Raw genomic sequence first — 17,602 nt, forward strand, 5'->3', positions numbered from 1 at the left:
ACTGGTATGGACTGATTTTAACAGTGTATGTGTATATCTGTATAATGCAATGGAAAGTATCTAAAATCAGTATTCCTATTATCTTTATATGTGCTTTAAATGTTTCTGTGACAGATGCATGACTCTAAAAATGTGACTGTAGGTGAAAAATAGTGCATTTCCTCTGTGCATCTGCCTCCTCTGTATCTTCTACATCCATGCAGCTGTTCTCTGAGTGAACGGCAGAGGGCAACGCAACAGTTTGCTCTCTGTTTTCCAAACGGGGCTACAGGTCATCGCCTCGATGCTCCACAAAGCAAACGACATCAGAAACAACAGCAGGGCCGCTGGACTGAAGGTAAACGCAGAGGCACGTTAGATAATTCTGCGGGAACATGTGGATGTCTTTTCCTTTTAATAGACACTCTTACAAAAAGCAATGTGAAATATTAGTTATTGTTCATTTCCTCCATATAAATTCCAACAATGTATTGCCATTATAACACACTTGTATGTATTGTAATGACTGCCCCCGCTGCTCTCCTCTCACTCCTATCCACTGTCTTTAATTGAGCAGCAGGTATTTTATTTTTATTTTTTAATTAAAATAGAGGCTGACGTGAGCTGATCTGATCATATAGCGACACTGCTTTGCAACGCGTTTCCCTCAGACGTGTGTCCCATGTGTCCAGTCCTCTCATGGGTTCCAGCCGGGCTCTGAAGCTATAGCTGTTTTAAAGAGCCTGATAACAATGCGCCTCTCATGCAGCGAAGCAGCGCACAATCCCATTAGCAGCCCTGTAATTTCAGACAGGCCTCAGTGCAACAGTCCCCCGCACCTTTGCAAACGTCTTGATCATCTTGATTGCAGATTAAAGTAGTATAGAACTATTCAAATACATACACTGTAGATTATATCTATTATATAATATATATATCTATTACAATAGAAATATATATATGTATTTAACCTATAGCCTTATTATATATAGCCTAAATGCTTCCTTACATATCTATTGCTGCTGTGTTCCTGCAAAAATATAGCAAAGACCTGTAATAATAATAATAAGTATTGCTATTATTATTGTTGATACTATTATTAATAATATTTGTATTACATTTTATTATTATATTAATTTATTATTATTGTTATTATTATTATTATTGCTGCTTCTCCCTAGCCCAAAGATGGACAGCCATGGCCCGTTGTGGCCACCCCGGTGCTGGACAGCCCGCTGTTATCACCCCTGATCGCCAGGTGCATCAGCTGAAAGGGGACAGCAGCTTCCACTGGAAACAATACACAAAAGAGCAAGGAAGGCATGTGATGTTGATCGGTGTGTGTCACTACCGACGGAAACATAACTATTAATTCATGATGCATATAGGGGGGTTTATAATCTAGCTCCAATATTTTTAATTCTTATTTTTTTGGCCAATTAACTTAACCTAAGTTATCTTCACAGCTACAATAATACATGTTGTATCTGATAGAGTGTGGCATAACACGCACTAGTTGCAGTATTATTAATATTATTGTTGTTATTAATATTATTAATAGTAGTATTGTTATTATTCAGTGTGAAGCCATGCCTAGGTAAAACACCACTTTTCTCTTTCTGCTCTTCTTTACGGTTCACTCCATGTGTGTGTGTGTGTTGTTATTGGCCTGTGTGCAGCGCACTGTACTCTTCTCCAATAGCATCCCAATGGCAGTGAATGGAGGCATGAAAAAAGTGTAGCCATGCATGCAGGAGTGGGAGGATCCGCTCGCTTCAATCTCGATCTCAGACTTTTGCAGCGACAGGGGCACAACCAACCAACCGTCTCTGTTACTCCTAAAGAGTTACTGCCGGGACATCTACACACACACACACACACACAGGCCAACACGCATATTTTGGATTTGTTGTCACGTTTTTTTTGTTGCTGCCTCTTCTCTCTCCTTTAACAACAACTATTATTTCCGCGAAGAGATCCCCCAGCTCTCTCCCGTCGGCTTGAGGACGAGAAGATAAAGCTTCCCTCAGTCCTCTCCTCATAACAGGTGACTGTTGAGAGACTTTCTCCACGCTTATTCTGTCCTTTCTGTCTCTCCGCGCTTCTCTCCTGACGCATCGGGGATTTGTGTAGACCACTTACACTGCCTTTACCTTAGAACCAGTGCGAGCATCTTGAGGCGCGACTTCTTTTTTTGTTGGTGCATTTCATAGTTGCGCTCATTTTCCAGTTTTCCTCCTCCGGGCTGCAGGCTGCGGTGTCACACGGAACTCGTGCGCTTTCAACAGGTTTCAGCCTCGTCCCCCTCGCTCCTGCTTCTGCCTCCAGACAGCTCTCTGTGTGTGCCCGGGATTCTCTTCTCAAGTCTGACCGTATTCTTATGGATATTGCAACAGGTCTGGTGTCACTGGAGCGCCTCTCCGCGGGAGAACAGCCCGAGACGTGCATCATGCTGGACGGCATAAAAATTGAAGATCATCCCCTGCGATCGGGACAAGCCACGCTCGGAGTCATGCTCGGTGAGTCTTCTTCTCCTTCTTCTTTATTCTTCCCTTTTTTTTTTTAACTGTTTAAAACTTCAGCAAATCACTCTGAATATGCGAGCACGGGGTCAAACACTAGACTGTTATTCCTGTCTGGATGCCATTACTATGCGTGCATGCCCACTGCTGTTTGGTTTCCTGACACACCTACGATCATGGAAAGTTCATATTTACGCATGCAAATGGATAGAACTACAGATAATAATGAAAAATGTAGTTTTATTCCCGTGTTATCATGAAGGAAACGCATCAAAGGCGACCCAGACACACAGGCTGGATGAGTGATGCGATCTGCAGGCCTTATTGGAGAGAAAATGTTAAATGACTCCATTAAAATCTCTATTTTTACGTCATTAAATGCCTCACAATACACCTCAATTAATGCCTTTATTACTTTAAGGGTTTGGCGTTTTTAAGCCGACATTTCAGTCCTTGACTCAGGCCTTCTTTCTTTGCTGACGGCCCCCCCCCAACTCTGCCGTTTTTCCAGGGGCTGACTGTCATCATCCATCGGTGTGTGAAGGATGCCAGCGTCCCATCTCCGACCGCTTCTTGATGAGGGTCAACGATTCTTCGTGGCACGAGGAGTGTTTGCAGTGCACAGTGTGTCAACAGCCCCTCACCACCAGCTGTTACTTCAGAGAAAGGAAACTTTACTGCAAACATGACTACCAACAGTAAGCACAGAGAATCTCTGCATTTCTTCAGATCGCTTTGGTTGGTGTGCAGTGATTTAAAAAAAAGAAAAGAAAGAAAGACACTGTGATGGCTGTGGCTGTGGCTGGCCTGGAGGCCTTGTGTGTGTGTGTCATTCAAAATACAGTGGTTCAGCTGGCGTGCAAGTCTTTGAATCCTGCAAGATTTTAAAAAATACATCACGGTGGTGGATATATAAATCCAAATTAAATTGACGGGTTGTCATTGCTTGTTCTGCCGGAGTTGCACTTGTATCCTGCGGAATTATAAAAATCAACAGGAGCAAGTGAAATTAAATCCGAGCTTTTTTTTTTTTTTATTACTTCTTTCCAACATTTTTGAATAATGAGATGTGGAAATGTGTGCAGCCCGAGTGCTCGCACTGACTGGAGGAGGCTCGCATTAGCGCTCATATATTATTATTGTCATGAGCTTGGTTTTCTTATTGTCACAGTGGCCCACGATATTTCCACATTTGTGTCTGTGGAAGAAGCGCATTTCTAACCAGGAGACGTGATCCCACTCAGGCCCGAGAATGTGCAGGCGTACTGTCTCGGGTTGTTGTTTTTTTCCCCCCTTATGTCAGGTATCTTCATCATGTGGCCTTTCCCCATCAACATCAGCCGCTTTACATTCAATCAAAATATGGAAAACATATTTTCTGCTGGTGTCTTTACAGTATGAGCCCACGGCGCACTTTACATTCATTTTCCGATCAGGCCGAGTTCATTTATTTTGAAAATCTAATGCCTCCATTTGCCTTAAATATTGTATTTTATATTTGTTTGTTTCATTTTTCTTCCCTTTACAATTCGATGGTGTTTTTTAATTTTATTTAAGGCCATTTTTATTTGTGTTTTATATCAGGCTTTTTTATTTTGATTGGACATGACATGTTTTTGCATGCGGCATATGGGACATGGCAACAATTTAACGCTTTGATGCAAAAACAATCTCCGCTTTTCCCCCCTCCTTATGAGTTATAGGCCTACATACCTGCAAGCTAAACAGGCTAACTTGGATTTATTTTTTTTATTTTTTGAACTGAAGTTTAGGAATTTGCGCAGGCGTGACTCACGGAGAGAGAGAGCGACACACACACACACACACACACACACTCACACACACACACTCACACACACACACTCAAACAATTTTAAAGGCATTAATAATTGAATTTGAAATTGAAAATATCTTGAAAATGTCGAACCTATTTTGGGTTGAAATGCTGGGGTGCGATTACGACAGCAGACTGAAGTGACTAAAGGCAGATTATTCATTTGATGATTTGAACACTTTACATAAAAAACAGCATTATTAATATTACAGCAAGTAAAAAATAATAATTTCATAAAATATAGATACATTAGAATAATGTAGGAATTGTCCCCTTGTGCTTTTAGTTTTATAGTGAATTACAATAAAGTTGTACATTCAATATTAGGCCTCTGATATAAGGTCGAATGGCAGCCATTAGGAGTGGGATACATTCTGAATTAGTAAATGATCACATAAAAGCAGCAGAGATGTCAGATACAGTTAGGCAAATATTGGAGCAAAGTAACAGAAGTATAACAACAATGCTGAGGGTCGCTGTTTGGCCTGTGAGGACCCAGGGGTGCCCTGTGTTTCTCATCGCATGGGCGCTTTTCATGCTTGTCACAGAATTTTCAGCTTTTTGTGTCCGGCCTTTTTAACAATTCTACTTCGATTACCGGCACATTATGGCTCTCTGCTAGATGCCTTGCGAGGAACAAAGGGTTACATCTATTGCCATGCGTCTCATTCATCCAGCTTTGTGGCAGGAGTGTATAGTCGGCCGATAACAATGGAAAATTCATAGCAGTAACTATGGGATACCAGAGTCACGGCGTCACGGCTCAGAGGTGGCTGGAAGCTGAGAGAAGGATCTCTTTCTCATGCCTGTTACGACGCTGTCCGTTTGTAGTTTCTTTTTTTTCTTTTTTTAGTTGTTTGGTGTGTGTCAAGAAAAAAAAGACAGACGTAAGTATGCAGAGACAGATCTATTTTCTTCTAGATAATACTTTTTCCTGGCATTTAGTTCCTGATATGCTTTGAAGCACCATATTTGGTATACAACTGACCGTTTCCCTACTTTCCTCTGCTACTTTGAATGAGCTTGTGTGGCAGTCCGATCGCCCCAGCCAAACACAACAGCCTGCTGGGCGACGTCCTGCTCACACACACTGTTATTCCTCACATCTTTTTAATTCTTCACCCTCCTTCCCCCACTTTTTTTTTTTTTTTTTTTTTTAGCCCTCCCATGCTAGCTGTAGGGTCCCTCCATCACACAGACACAAGTATCCTTTTTTCTTGTTTATTCCATTTGCATTGATGGGATACTTAAAGATGTAATTGGCACCTTTTTGACTTTTATGACACCCATTTAAGATGCATTTGTCAGCCCACAAACTGCTTTGGGCTGTGAAGTGAGCTTCTAGCCTTACAGAGGTCTATGTGCCTAATTACATTCCTACAGCAACTGATTCATGCCCCGTAATCAGCTCTCGCTAGCTATAATAAATCAAGGAATTGGCAAGCAGTCTTTTTTTGCACCTTTGGAACAGGTTTAAGTGCAGACGGGGGAAAACAATTGTGTATTGTGTTATTAAAACTCCCACCAATACAGTTCAACACATCTCGCTCCATATAGTGCAATTATATAGTAACAAGATTGGATTATATTGGCCTCTTTTTATGCCACGCAGCTCACCTGTCTTAATATCCAATTTGTGAATGAGGAATATTTTTGATGGCTTTCCAAAAAAATCTCAAATATACATGTCAGCGTTGTTTTCCAGAAGTGAAAAAAATAATTACATTTTTTTTTGTAGAAGAGGAGAAATACAGTAAGATATAGTAGTGGCTTTTAGAAGAATATCTGAGAACAAGTTTGATGGAATTGCAAACAGGCAGAGCTGTTGGATGGGAGCCATAGCCGTAGAGGAGGAACAAGCTTGAACGAGACGGGCGGTATGTAAAAGGTAGAGTGAAATTACACCACCCCGAGAGAGTTTGTTGTGCCCTGGTGTTTGGAGGTCAATTATACATCATTAGGAAGAGGGAGATCTTTTCCCCAGGGAGACCTTTCCTCTAACCAAACAGATGCTTTGAAAGGAGCTATGTAATAAGGCCTATCACTTGACCGAAGTGTTGGACAACACCCCTGTAATGGACTGCCTTGTTAGAAAGTGCCATGGGCTCCATCTAAAAAACAAAACATTAACCAAACTATACTATACACACTATGCTGCATATGTTTGGATCCAGCTGATGCATGAAAACTTCCCATTCCACCGTGGATTTTCTTTCATTTTCTTTTTTGTTTTTTGCTCCATGCTCTTTAAAGTTTTACTGTCTAGCAAAATGTTATTTCAAAGCGTTTCATGTGTGACTTATCCAAATACAACAACATGCAGATTTTCCTGAATTTTTCATATTCAGGTGCTGTAAGCAAAATGAAATCCAGGTCACGGTAGTATGAGTAGTAGAAAAACACACAGCAGTGATGAAGCCATAAAACGCAAAGCTCCCAGAACCTGTCTCACCTCCCGTGTATGCTGGACGATCCCCCGGTGTGCTGAGAGGTGCTTTTTAGAACTGTTTGGAGTGCCCTCCTGTGAAATTGTTGTTTTTTAATTAGCTGTGCTTGGGACTCTGCAGCAGTGTGTGCCGGATAGATGCTGACGGCTGGGTTTTCTGTGTTAGCTCACAGAGTGTGTGTTTTACTCAGGACACTCCCGTGTGGCCTGGCACTTTCTGAACGCTCATACGCACACCTTGAAAAAAAAATAAAAAAATTAAGACATACTTTATGTTGTCAACACAGCCATGCAGTTTTGCAGTTAATTAAAGACAATCCTCAGTATACTGTAAGTATTTCAGAAGCAGCTCTGATCTGTGAGTGTACGTTCTTTTGTGCAAGGCCTTCTGACTTGCATGCTTTCATTTTTTTTATTCTCCTTAAAATGGATGAAAATGTGTCTTTAGCCACTGCTCTTGGGTAAATAAAAGTGGACCTCTACAGAGAGACGAATCTAATGTTAGAAACACTAAGCTAGATAATATTGCTTCAGCTTGCTGGGCTTTTTAGTGCTCGGCAAAGAGCTAGCTGAAGCTGGCCCTGTTCCTCTGTAAGGAAGTATTGGGTTTTATGTCAACATGGCTCGGCCTGTCCAGCATCCTAGGATGCATCATCTGTCATCTCATGGTTTACTGTCCCCCCCTCCCCAGCATATGTAGACCCATTAAAGGACCTGTTGGAGTGGTATTTATTTGCATCATTAGCTACGTCTTGGATTTTTTGCCCTTTCCGGTTCCCACAAACAGCCCTTTGAGTGATAAATATTTGATTTAAACTTACTGCTTTACACAAACCCTTGTATATATGAAGTGCTGTAATGCTGTTATACATTTTGAACCAGCTACATCTTTACAAACTCAATAGTCACATGTTTATCTTCACTTGATGGTTTTTTTTTGTGACGTCGGTAAATCTTAAGTATTATGTTTTGAAATCAGGTGATTTCATGAAGGTTTTATATTATAAAGCGTGTTTTAGTGGAAATGACTGGGAGCAGTGTCTGTGTGTGTGGGGTTGTTGTGGAGAGCGGCATATAAGTAAACTATGTGTATGTAGCAGCAGTTGGAACACAAAGCACTTTGCAGGATGCTCTGGGAAGCCACAGAGGCTCAGCCACGGTAATGCCCATCACCACTTTAGAGGCCAGAATGGTGGCGAGGGATGTGGAAAGAGGTCTCTGTGGCTTTGTGTGGGGGAGCTGTAGTGCAGGGGAGGAGAAGGATCTGCAGAGGGATCTGCCTGGTGTGCTCACATTACACTGGATGATAGCAGAGGGGTGCAGAGGAACTCAAGCATGCAATTTGTTGGTAGCCACAATTTAACCTCATCTCCTAAAGCCGGCTGTTAGGCAGCCAGTGGTACATGTCAGTCAATCGGGAATGCTAATCAGTGACGGTGGAGAGAAAGCCCTCGGCTCGGCAATGTAGTGATTTTCATTACTGGCTCCAAGTCCACGGGCCTTCAGGTTTATTTTCACAGCATGACAACTCTTCATAACAAAAAAGGGAAGGCAACCACAAACCATTAAATGCAATTTGCAAATTAGATTTTGGCTAAATCTGTGAAATAGTATAATAGGTTTCTTAAAGTAGCCAGCCGAGAAATACACACACTCAGCAAATGTTTTCAATTTCAATTTGCCAGATTACATGTTTAAATCAGAAGAATGAATTTTGTTTTGTTTTTTTGTTTTTTTACTGGCTGGATTTTTTGCTGCACTGAAACGATTCATTTTGAATATTACTGACGGAGAAACGTGTAACATTTGCATTACTTTTCCCTGTTTTTTTAAATTTAGGTTTCTCATATCTGTTTGTCTCATTCTGCTCCTATAGTTTAGAAATAGCCCCCACTTGTTTCTCCAAGCAGCCTGGTCGAACGTGCATGAGAAATTGAGACATGGCCTCTGCTGCTGGCTCGCAGTATCGCTGCTGGCCCCAACTGTGTATATGTGATCCCACTCTGGAATGTTTTTCCAACACGTAGGCTTTTCACAGATACACTAGAGAGGACTGGCATCATAGTGGCAAGTGCTGCATTCAGACTGTTGTGTGCCCAAGGCTTACTCTCACACTCACATCACACATTCTAGCTCTACTTGGGAATGGGTAGAGCAGTGTGTTTGTCTACATACACCCCAGGTTTTTATGAGGGTGTGCGTGTGTGTGTGTGTGTGTGTACACTTGCTTCCTCTCTCTGCGCCTTTGTCTCTAATCGAAACTCTTTCCGCTGCCTCACATTCATTCTGTATTTTAAAGGTACATTTCGGCACCCTGTCTTAGTTGCTGTGTGTCATGTTTCAGCCGTATAGATTTATGTACAGAAATGGCAAAACACAATTCTGTGTTGTCTTTTTTTTTTTTTAACCCTTTTAATCTTCATCAAATGAGATTAGCCCCCAAATACCGGTATTCCTGCCCAAAGTGACTGACAGAGATTTGCACTTTTATCATTAAGTGTGACACTAAGCTGGTCGGAGCTTTGTCTTCAATGGAGGGTCTGACGGAAACGGGGGCTCCTAATCCTTTTATTTGTGTCAGGCCCAGAAAGAGGGAAGAATGGGGCCGCGGTGGGATGGGGCTGCAGAATGCCACGGCCCTTAGTCCCCTCCAGACCCGGCTTCCACAGCCAAGTGAGCATGAGACTCATCCTATGTGGTCTATGCACTCGAGCGGACGCATACACACTCATGCTCACATAGGCGCACATTTGTGCATCTACAGTATGCAAATATGTTTGCTCAACCAAATGCACACAATCATGAATACACTGTCCCACGTACAAATACATATGTTACGCACCCAGTAACAGATGGACACACACATGCGCAGTGATTTTTGAGTGTGTACCTGCTCACAGCAGAGCATGCGTCTGTCTGTGAGTGCATGGATTGCAATAGCAGGAGGTTCAGTCTAGGATGAGATTAATAAAGTTTGCCGGTTCCCTGGTCGAGGTCCAACGCTAGGCTTTTGTCTGCGGCTCACATCGGGTTGTGGGGCTTCAGCTTCTTTTGTGTGTGCACCCTTGTGGTAATCCATCTCCAGCGGGAATCCCCTGGGGCACTTTATTTACTCATTCAACTGTTTGGAAGTCTGTTAGACTGCAGATCAGATGCAGTGAAACCAATGTGATTACTTTAACCAGCACTTGCAGATTCCTGCCCAGCATCTCCTCTCACCCTGAGCTGGTGTGCTCTGCAGGTGGGAGGGAGGGTCCACACTGGCTCATCCCGCTCTGTCTGTCCTGTTTACCGGCCTGGTTTGAGGGTTTATGATTATTCTGCATTAGTTATTGAACCTCCCATGCCCACACACTGTAGAGCTGACTTGAGTCTTTCATTATCCTTGCGTATTTGAGTTTGTTATTTTTCTCCAAGTTCCAGAACTGGTGAATGACTGAATTTGCTCTCTTTCTCAGCAGATCATAATTCAGCACTATAGCAAGTGTGGTGTCACTGTGTAAAAACTAACATCTATGTTTTATTGCAAACAATGAAATGGATTTGGTTATCCATCCATCAACATAAACCCAGAGCTATGTATTTGGGGCTAACCCCTGTGTTAAACCGTTGCAGGCTGTCAGGCTCTCTGAATTTACTCTCTGTCTCTTCCCCCTGGCGTGGCTCGGGAATATGGTTGAAATCAGCTGCCAGGACCTACATCTACAGCGAAAGCTCCCTAAACTCGTTGTTTAGAACCAGCCGCTGATTGGCGATGGCTGTCTTTGGCAAGAAAAATAACTCCGTATGAAAACAGTGCAGATTGGGTTTCTATGCGTTTGACTCACCGACTCACCCCCCACCCGCCCACCCCCGCACGCGGCAAGACAGCATGATTTGTGCATGGGGTCCCGTGACCCATGGAAGCTTCAAAAAGCAGCAAGGGGAAATATTTGGATGATCCTGATGGGGGAGAGGAGACGTGGGAGGGAGGCAGGGATGATGGGGGCTTGGTAAGTGCAGGGTAAGCGGTGTAAGGCAAGGCAGATGTGGAGAATCTGCAGTGTAGCTGTGATGACATGAGGAGTGTGTGCAGAGAAGATGACTGCCCATCCCGGACTCTTATCCAGACACCCACCATCAGTGTCCCATAGGACAGCTATAACAAAGACGTCATGTTCGGCATCAAACGGTGGCAAACAGAAGAGGAAACTGTGCACAAGGGGGTTGGAAAGAGTTGCAATAGAAGAGGCATTTTATCATCAGGTACCATGCCCTGATACTGATCGTCTGTAACCCCCCCTACACCCCCACCCCCCCCCCCCTCCCAGTGTAAGATGTGGATATTAATGTTTCCCAGAAAGCTGCTACAATACGTCTTCCCTGGAAATTCCACGACTCGTGAATGCTGCAAAATGATCTGGTGTCTATGAAAGGGATGGATAAGGGGATAAAACATAAAAAATGTTCAAAGTGTTTTTTGTGCATATGTGATTTCATAGTGCTCTCAAGATGGAGATTTCTGTTCGGTTGCCTTGATAAGAAAAATGTGTTGCTGCAGGTGAAGGCTGAGTTGTTTGCTCCATTCATCTAATTCTTTTTCCTCTAGCCGATAGTATTGTTTGATTCAACCTCATGGCCTCATAGCACATTATTTATGTGCAGAATCTGCCTTAGGGGCCAGTTTGCTGGAAACCCCATTGAACAGAAATAGCTGTAGTAGACTGAGGCTTGATGCAAACCCAAACTCAGCAGTTAAAAAAGCAAAGCTTTGGTCTGAGGCAGCCTCAATCAGTCTTTGGCCTCTATGCTTGTCGCTGCCTCCTCCTGAGAGTGGGCGGGTTGACTGACCCCTAGGGTGTCTGTCTGCCTTAACGTTGGCCCTGCAGGCGCAGCCTCACAGGGGATCGTCAGCCCCAGGCCGGAGTTGTGCACTGAAACCAGAGCTCCAACATTGTGTTGTGATCCCAGCTGGAGAGACAGCTCTGACTCTGAGCGGAGCCCTTTCGCAGCGTGCAGTCGAGGTCACTGGTGGCCTCTCAACCTTCATCACTCCACTGTGCTTCTGCGCAGCACCGACTAAGACTACATTATTTATTGACCCGCAGTCTCCAGTTCTAGTAAGACTCTGTCTCGCAACAAATATTAGAGAACTGATGTTTTGGTGGGGTCATGTTATCAATTACATCTAGCTCAGGAGGTTAAACTACACAAAATGTAAGTTCTGCCTGCGCCATTTTTCTAGATGAATGTTTCACTTGACTTGTACTGTCAGTAAGAGCACTCTGTCAGTGAAATACATGTCATGTGTTATGTCTGTGTTGGATGGTCTAGCTTTTACACTTTAATCTGTAAAGTAACCAGGAAATCTGGTTTAGGGAAGAATGCCACTTTGAGCATTTGCGGTGTGAATGTGTCTTCAAGTCTGTGTTTTTGTAGTTTCTCAATACAGCATGTCTATCGAATGGTATCTTATAGGTTCCAGCTTCAATTTGCATTTACTCGTGTTTTTTTGCATTCCTGTGTGAATGTGCTTGCATGTGTGCAGCCATATGTGTGTGTAGCGTGCCCGTGTGTAGTGGTTCTGTCACTCGGCCAAGCATTGGACATGCTGTTGGCAGGCGACACAGTCTGTGGATTCTCCTCTTGGTCGTGCTGCTCTGGAGGCTGAAAGCGGTGCGTGCCACCCAAACCACCAGCCACCCCAACCCCCAACCCCCTTTCTATCATCAGCAGACCGGCCTTCTCCGTGCTCTCCATGCTCTCCTTTGCCTGGGCCCCAGAGCCTGGGCTGTGGCCTGTGGATGAGTGCTACATCCTGGCTGTCAGCACAGGGGTTAGCTGGGGATTGGCCTGTGGTGGAAGTGCAGTATCAGGCCCTATCTGTCAGCTCCTCGTTCCACTTCCTCCCGCCCCTCAGCGCAGGCTGCAGTCAGTGGCACAAACATACAGTGAGCTGTGACTGACTCAGATCTCTGGCTTGAAAATGAAAGGATCACCCTCAGAATAGCCATATTCATAACCGTGGCAATGGAAAGGAGCTGTTCAAAACCCTTAAGTGCTTGGGTGTTGTGTTTTTAAACAGACCGCGAAAGCTTTGACAGATGGTTTACTATTTCACCCAGTATTTAATTTCAGGTATATTTAACTGTCGCTTTCTGACTTCCGAGCATCGACCCCTCACCCACAGTGTGTATTTGCATACAGTTACAGATCCTTTGCAAACATTTTTTCGTGGAAAGACCAACTATTATTTATCAGATTGATAGATGTTTATAAAATGTCACTCAAGATATCTTAGATTTCTTGCGGATGATGTGTTTTCTGCCAAGATTCTGATTTTGTACATTAACATGGAGCCATACTTTCTGTCTGTCTGTGGATCATATTATCAGATACACACACAGGTACATACATGCTTACACACACATGGACACACATCTGTACTGCACATGGTTGCGGACAGGCCTACACATGTCAGAGGATTTGCGACTATAATCAGATTAATTGGTCCATCTCTCCTTGGAAACATCACATATACACATGAAGGCCTCTGGTAGCTTTCAGCTGGATGCTGCTTACACTAACCAGAGGCCAGGCAGCAGGCATAAGGTCGGCAGGGTCACAGCACGCTCTCCGGCATCAGCATCTCTTTATGGCTTACATGTTCTTAAAATTATTACTGCACTTACAGCCTCGTTCAGTCTGACAGAGAAGGAATTTCTATGTGTTCCTGTTGAGGGTTCCGATTTATTTAAGCGGCACTTTCTTTTAGTTAAATTTGACACAGAAACCTTTTTTCACAACATAAACATGAAAGTTGGTGTTCCTTGGCAGAAGCCTCGGCCTCTTCAAAGACAGTGGCAAAATACACTTGGCCTTTGCAACGAATATTTTAAGTACATTAACCATAATCCTTATTAACATTCTCCCAGCTTCATGCAGGTTCAGCGCCTCGGTGCGCGGTGTATGTTTTTCTTATTGCCCACAAGTATGTCTATGTGAGGGACTATCTACACACATACTGCCGTTCATGATTTTATTATAGGTATTAGCCTCACCGCAGCTCGTACACGAGAACGAGGAACTCTTTCTCTTTCTTTCTCCTTTTCAAATGTTGTGTAATCCCCTGTTAACTACATATGATTTGCATGTGCTCTAGTAATTATTATGTGGAGTGCAACTTAAATGTCATCATTAGGGGCAGTTAACAGTGCTAAGGGTCATGACACGGTCCGTGATTCCTGACCACAGGTAGTAAAGAAGATTGTGGAGTAGCTCGTTTGAGAAAATAAAACTACAATTTGATTTTTAAAAAATCGAATTACTCTAATTCTATTGAGTCAGCTACAAGACTTGAACGCCACATTTTGAGTATGAGAATTCTAGTTATGAACTAGTTACGGAGAAGGTGAAATTGTGAGATAAATGCTATGGATAAACAATTGAAATAGTGAGCTAAAAGTAATGGATATAGAGTTGAAACAGATAGGTAAAAGAAATGTATAAACTGTTGAAATAGTTAGCTAAAAGTAATGGATAAATGATTGAAATGTCCAGTTTCTGCTACTCCAAGTGGTAGTGTAATGCAAAGTAAACCAAACCAACCTAATCATTGACTGTATGTATGACTCTATGTATTAAAATATTGTAACAGTCACTATTACATCCACTTTTATATCATTAATAGTTGAATAATATCATAAATTAACATTAATGAACATAAAATGAACTCAAATGAACACATTTAGAGCACGATGACTGATGTTACTTGAGGATACATGAGTTCATACGACGGGGCTCTGTGAGTTTGGGAACCACTGTTTTAGGGAGTAGAAATATGTTATGCACACAACCTCCCTCCAAGGATAATGGTTGTATGAATTTTGTTTAGTGTCATTTATCGTATTCATCTCCAGATAGCAGCGGGATGTGGTTTACCAAATCAGAAAAATTCAGATGGTGTTAGGTAAGCTGTCGATCACAAAAATACCTTAACATACTTCCCTGGATTGTCCAAATGTTCTGTCTGCATGCTCTGCCTAATGTGGTAAACCCTGCGCTGCTGGCACTTAAGACGAGCGAAACAACCCATAAAAACGTATTTTGCAAATAATGTTTCGCCCAGCTCTGGTTTTTTCACACATTCTGGCGCTAATAAGCTCTGACACACCCTAAACAACCACCCTCTCAAAGAGTACATCTAGTGTGGAGCAGCGGTTTGGTGTCCAGGGGAAGCCTGTGGTTCTGGAGCCAGAGAAGGAGTCGTGCCCTGCCGTCCCACAGAGATGACAGGAAGATAAGAAAGAGAAGTGGCCTCTTCGCACAAAAACATCCCACCGGGAACTAACCTAACCTGGGGTAGAAATGGAGGGCTTCAGGATCCTTGTCAAAATCTATCCGTACTGGAAGAAAATACACAAAAAAAACACTGTTTCTTCAACAAAAATGAGTATTCCTTGAACAATGTTGACTAGGTATGTCAGTCATCCAGTAGCCATCACAATCCACTTCATGATGTTTTTGCGGTACCACAAATATCCATATCAAGTTTATACTACAACAGCATGCCTCTGTATGTCACAACTTTGGCTCTGTGACATGACTTCTCCCAACCAACAGCCACAGAAGTAAAAGAGGAGGGGGGCTAAGTATAACCGACAGACTCTTGGCAGACGCAGTCCCTGCAGTTATAACTTTGAAAACCGCTTATACTTTGCAATATTTGAGAAGGCGAAGTGAAAAGGTAGCCATTTCTCCTAGACGATGCGTAATGAGGGAACCGTAGGGAAGGAGAAACAGCAAGCGGTTTCTGGAAGCGGCACTAACACAGGGATCAGCAGCATTAAAAGAGATTTACACCCCGAGCTCTTAAACAGTTTTCTTTTTCTCCATGGTTCCTCTTTTACAGATATTTCAAGGAAGTAATAAACTGCACTGACAAGCCTTCGAGTGGCTTTGAAACATCCCTCATGGGCAACAGAGGTCCATCACTTCTATCACAGTGCCTCAGCTCTGCATCATTATTTCTGTAGAAGTCAGCCTGTTTCTCTCTTTTAACAGCATTTGGCCTCGCCTGGCTATTATGACCAGCTTGCTGTTGTTTATTTCAAAAAAATGTTGCATAACTAACTATAATACATCAAGCGTCACATTCCCCCTCAAGGGTAAGTCAGTTCAACATCTATCTCGTCGTGAGTGGCGCTTTTGCCTTGTGGTTAAGGCCTACAGACTGTTTTTCCTGATGGTTAAGTTCTTTTGAAGCTGTCTGCATGGTCCAGAAGGAGTCTCTGCACATTGTAAGATGTCATACTCCCACTGTGCTGACCAACATGCTCTGTGGGTCTTGATGTGCCCATAACATTTAATGGTACTTTGGCAAATGTTAATGGAAAATCTTACTTTGCCTAGCAATCACATTACGTTCCCTTCTCCCTGTTTTTTATTTTTTTATTTAACATAATTATTCGTTTGTGCCCTTGATATACTTAGAGTGGAAAGAATATGCATTATCTGTTAATTATTAAGATTAAGGGTGGATAAATAAACCAGAACGAAAGGGAACATTTGTCTCGAGTAAGGCACGGTTCCCTGCTACCCCATAGCATGGATCTTTGTAGTCTCCGCATCACAGTGTCCCTTTGGATGTGGAGATGGGAGTGGGATTGGCGAAGTACTCAGGAGGAGGAGGAGGAGAAGAGGGGTAGGTCATGCCGTGGCACGTACGTCTCTCAGTGTGGGATGAAGAAACATCTCGACCTCGCACAGGTTCAAGAAGAAGCAGCCTGCTTCTGATTAGTCACTCTGATCCGCAGTGATAAACAATTCCTGTGGTCTCCTGCTCAAAGAAACATCACTGGCAACGATTGAGTGTTCACGGGTGGTTTGTCTGTTTGTATGTATGCTCAGACATGCAGGGTTTGAGTGTCTGCTTTAATTTGATCTAAATAATCAGTATCTTACCAAAAATAGCATGGATTTGTATTTATCTGGTTGGAAATGGACACCAGTTACATTTGTACGAGATTGAAATGGGATAATGTGATGTTCTGGTGGTCTAGGATGACATCAGAGTTGTAATTTGCAATCCAAAACAGGAGGGTTTGTGGGGATTTTATTGACTATGGTGAGTTAGTCACATGTTTAAATAGCAGAATAGATAAAAAGTTGTGCATGATATCTCTTCATGCCAAATCTACAGCCCACAAAAGTCCAAAATCATAACCAGAGCATGATAGAGGACTTTTAAAATGTTTCACTCGGAGAGTCTGTTGTCCTCTTTGCCCTTGCTGGTAACTAGCAAGTTTATCTGTTGCTGGACTTCCGCGCAGATGCCTGGCATTGAGCCTCGGGGTGATAAAAACGTCTTCAGAAGGTAAGTGTTTATGGTGAGGATCCATAAGGTTAGCAGGATCAAAGCTCTGTTGAAAGGACATTAAGCAAAGAAACAGGAATAATAAACAAAAGGGCCAGTTAGTCATACTTTGTACAATCAGATTTATGACATGTAGAAACCATGTCAGGGAGAGGCAGGTTTCTGTCGGGCGGTCCTTTATTGATGTGAAAAACAACCTCCAAGTGTCCTCAAAAAAACAGACCAGTTGAATAAAAGGAACAATAGCAGCGAGAAAGGTAGGGAAGCACTTGAGATTTCACACCACAAATATACAGTCAATGTTATTTGGGCACTTTATATTGCTCTTGTGGTTTTTTTTCTTGTCGATTGGATGAAAATCGCGTTTAACTTTTTCATTCTCAGTGAATTTCTGGCTTTGTGGGGGAAACGCTCAGAAGCCCCCGGTCTGTCTTACGAGGAAAAGTATTTTTTTTAGCGTTAGACAA

General features: G+C 42.8%; 1 protein-coding gene across 2 annotated transcripts in view; it reads left to right on the forward strand.

The window, feature by feature from the left end:
* Positions 1-1,862: 1,862 nt before the first annotated feature.
* The window catches only part of lmx1bb (LIM homeobox transcription factor 1, beta b), a gene marked incomplete at its 5' end in the record, with an annotated part of 46,821 nt that continues 31,081 nt past the window's right edge, over positions 1,863-17,602 (forward strand). Inside the window, 3 exons of one of the 2 annotated variants that reach the window (XM_083911862.1) lie at positions 1,863-2,026; positions 2,376-2,498; positions 3,013-3,199. In XM_083911862.1, the coding sequence (XP_083767988.1) occupies positions 2,429-2,498; positions 3,013-3,199 (257 nt within the window). Of the gene's footprint in view, positions 2,027-2,359; positions 2,499-3,012; positions 3,200-17,602 lie in introns of those variants that run through there. The other variant, XM_083911861.1, reaches the window with a different exon arrangement.

The sequence above is a fragment of the Echiichthys vipera genome (assembly GCF_963691815.1).
Source record: "Echiichthys vipera genome assembly, chromosome: 4".
Taxonomy (NCBI): domain Eukaryota; kingdom Metazoa; phylum Chordata; class Actinopteri; order Perciformes; family Trachinidae; genus Echiichthys; species Echiichthys vipera.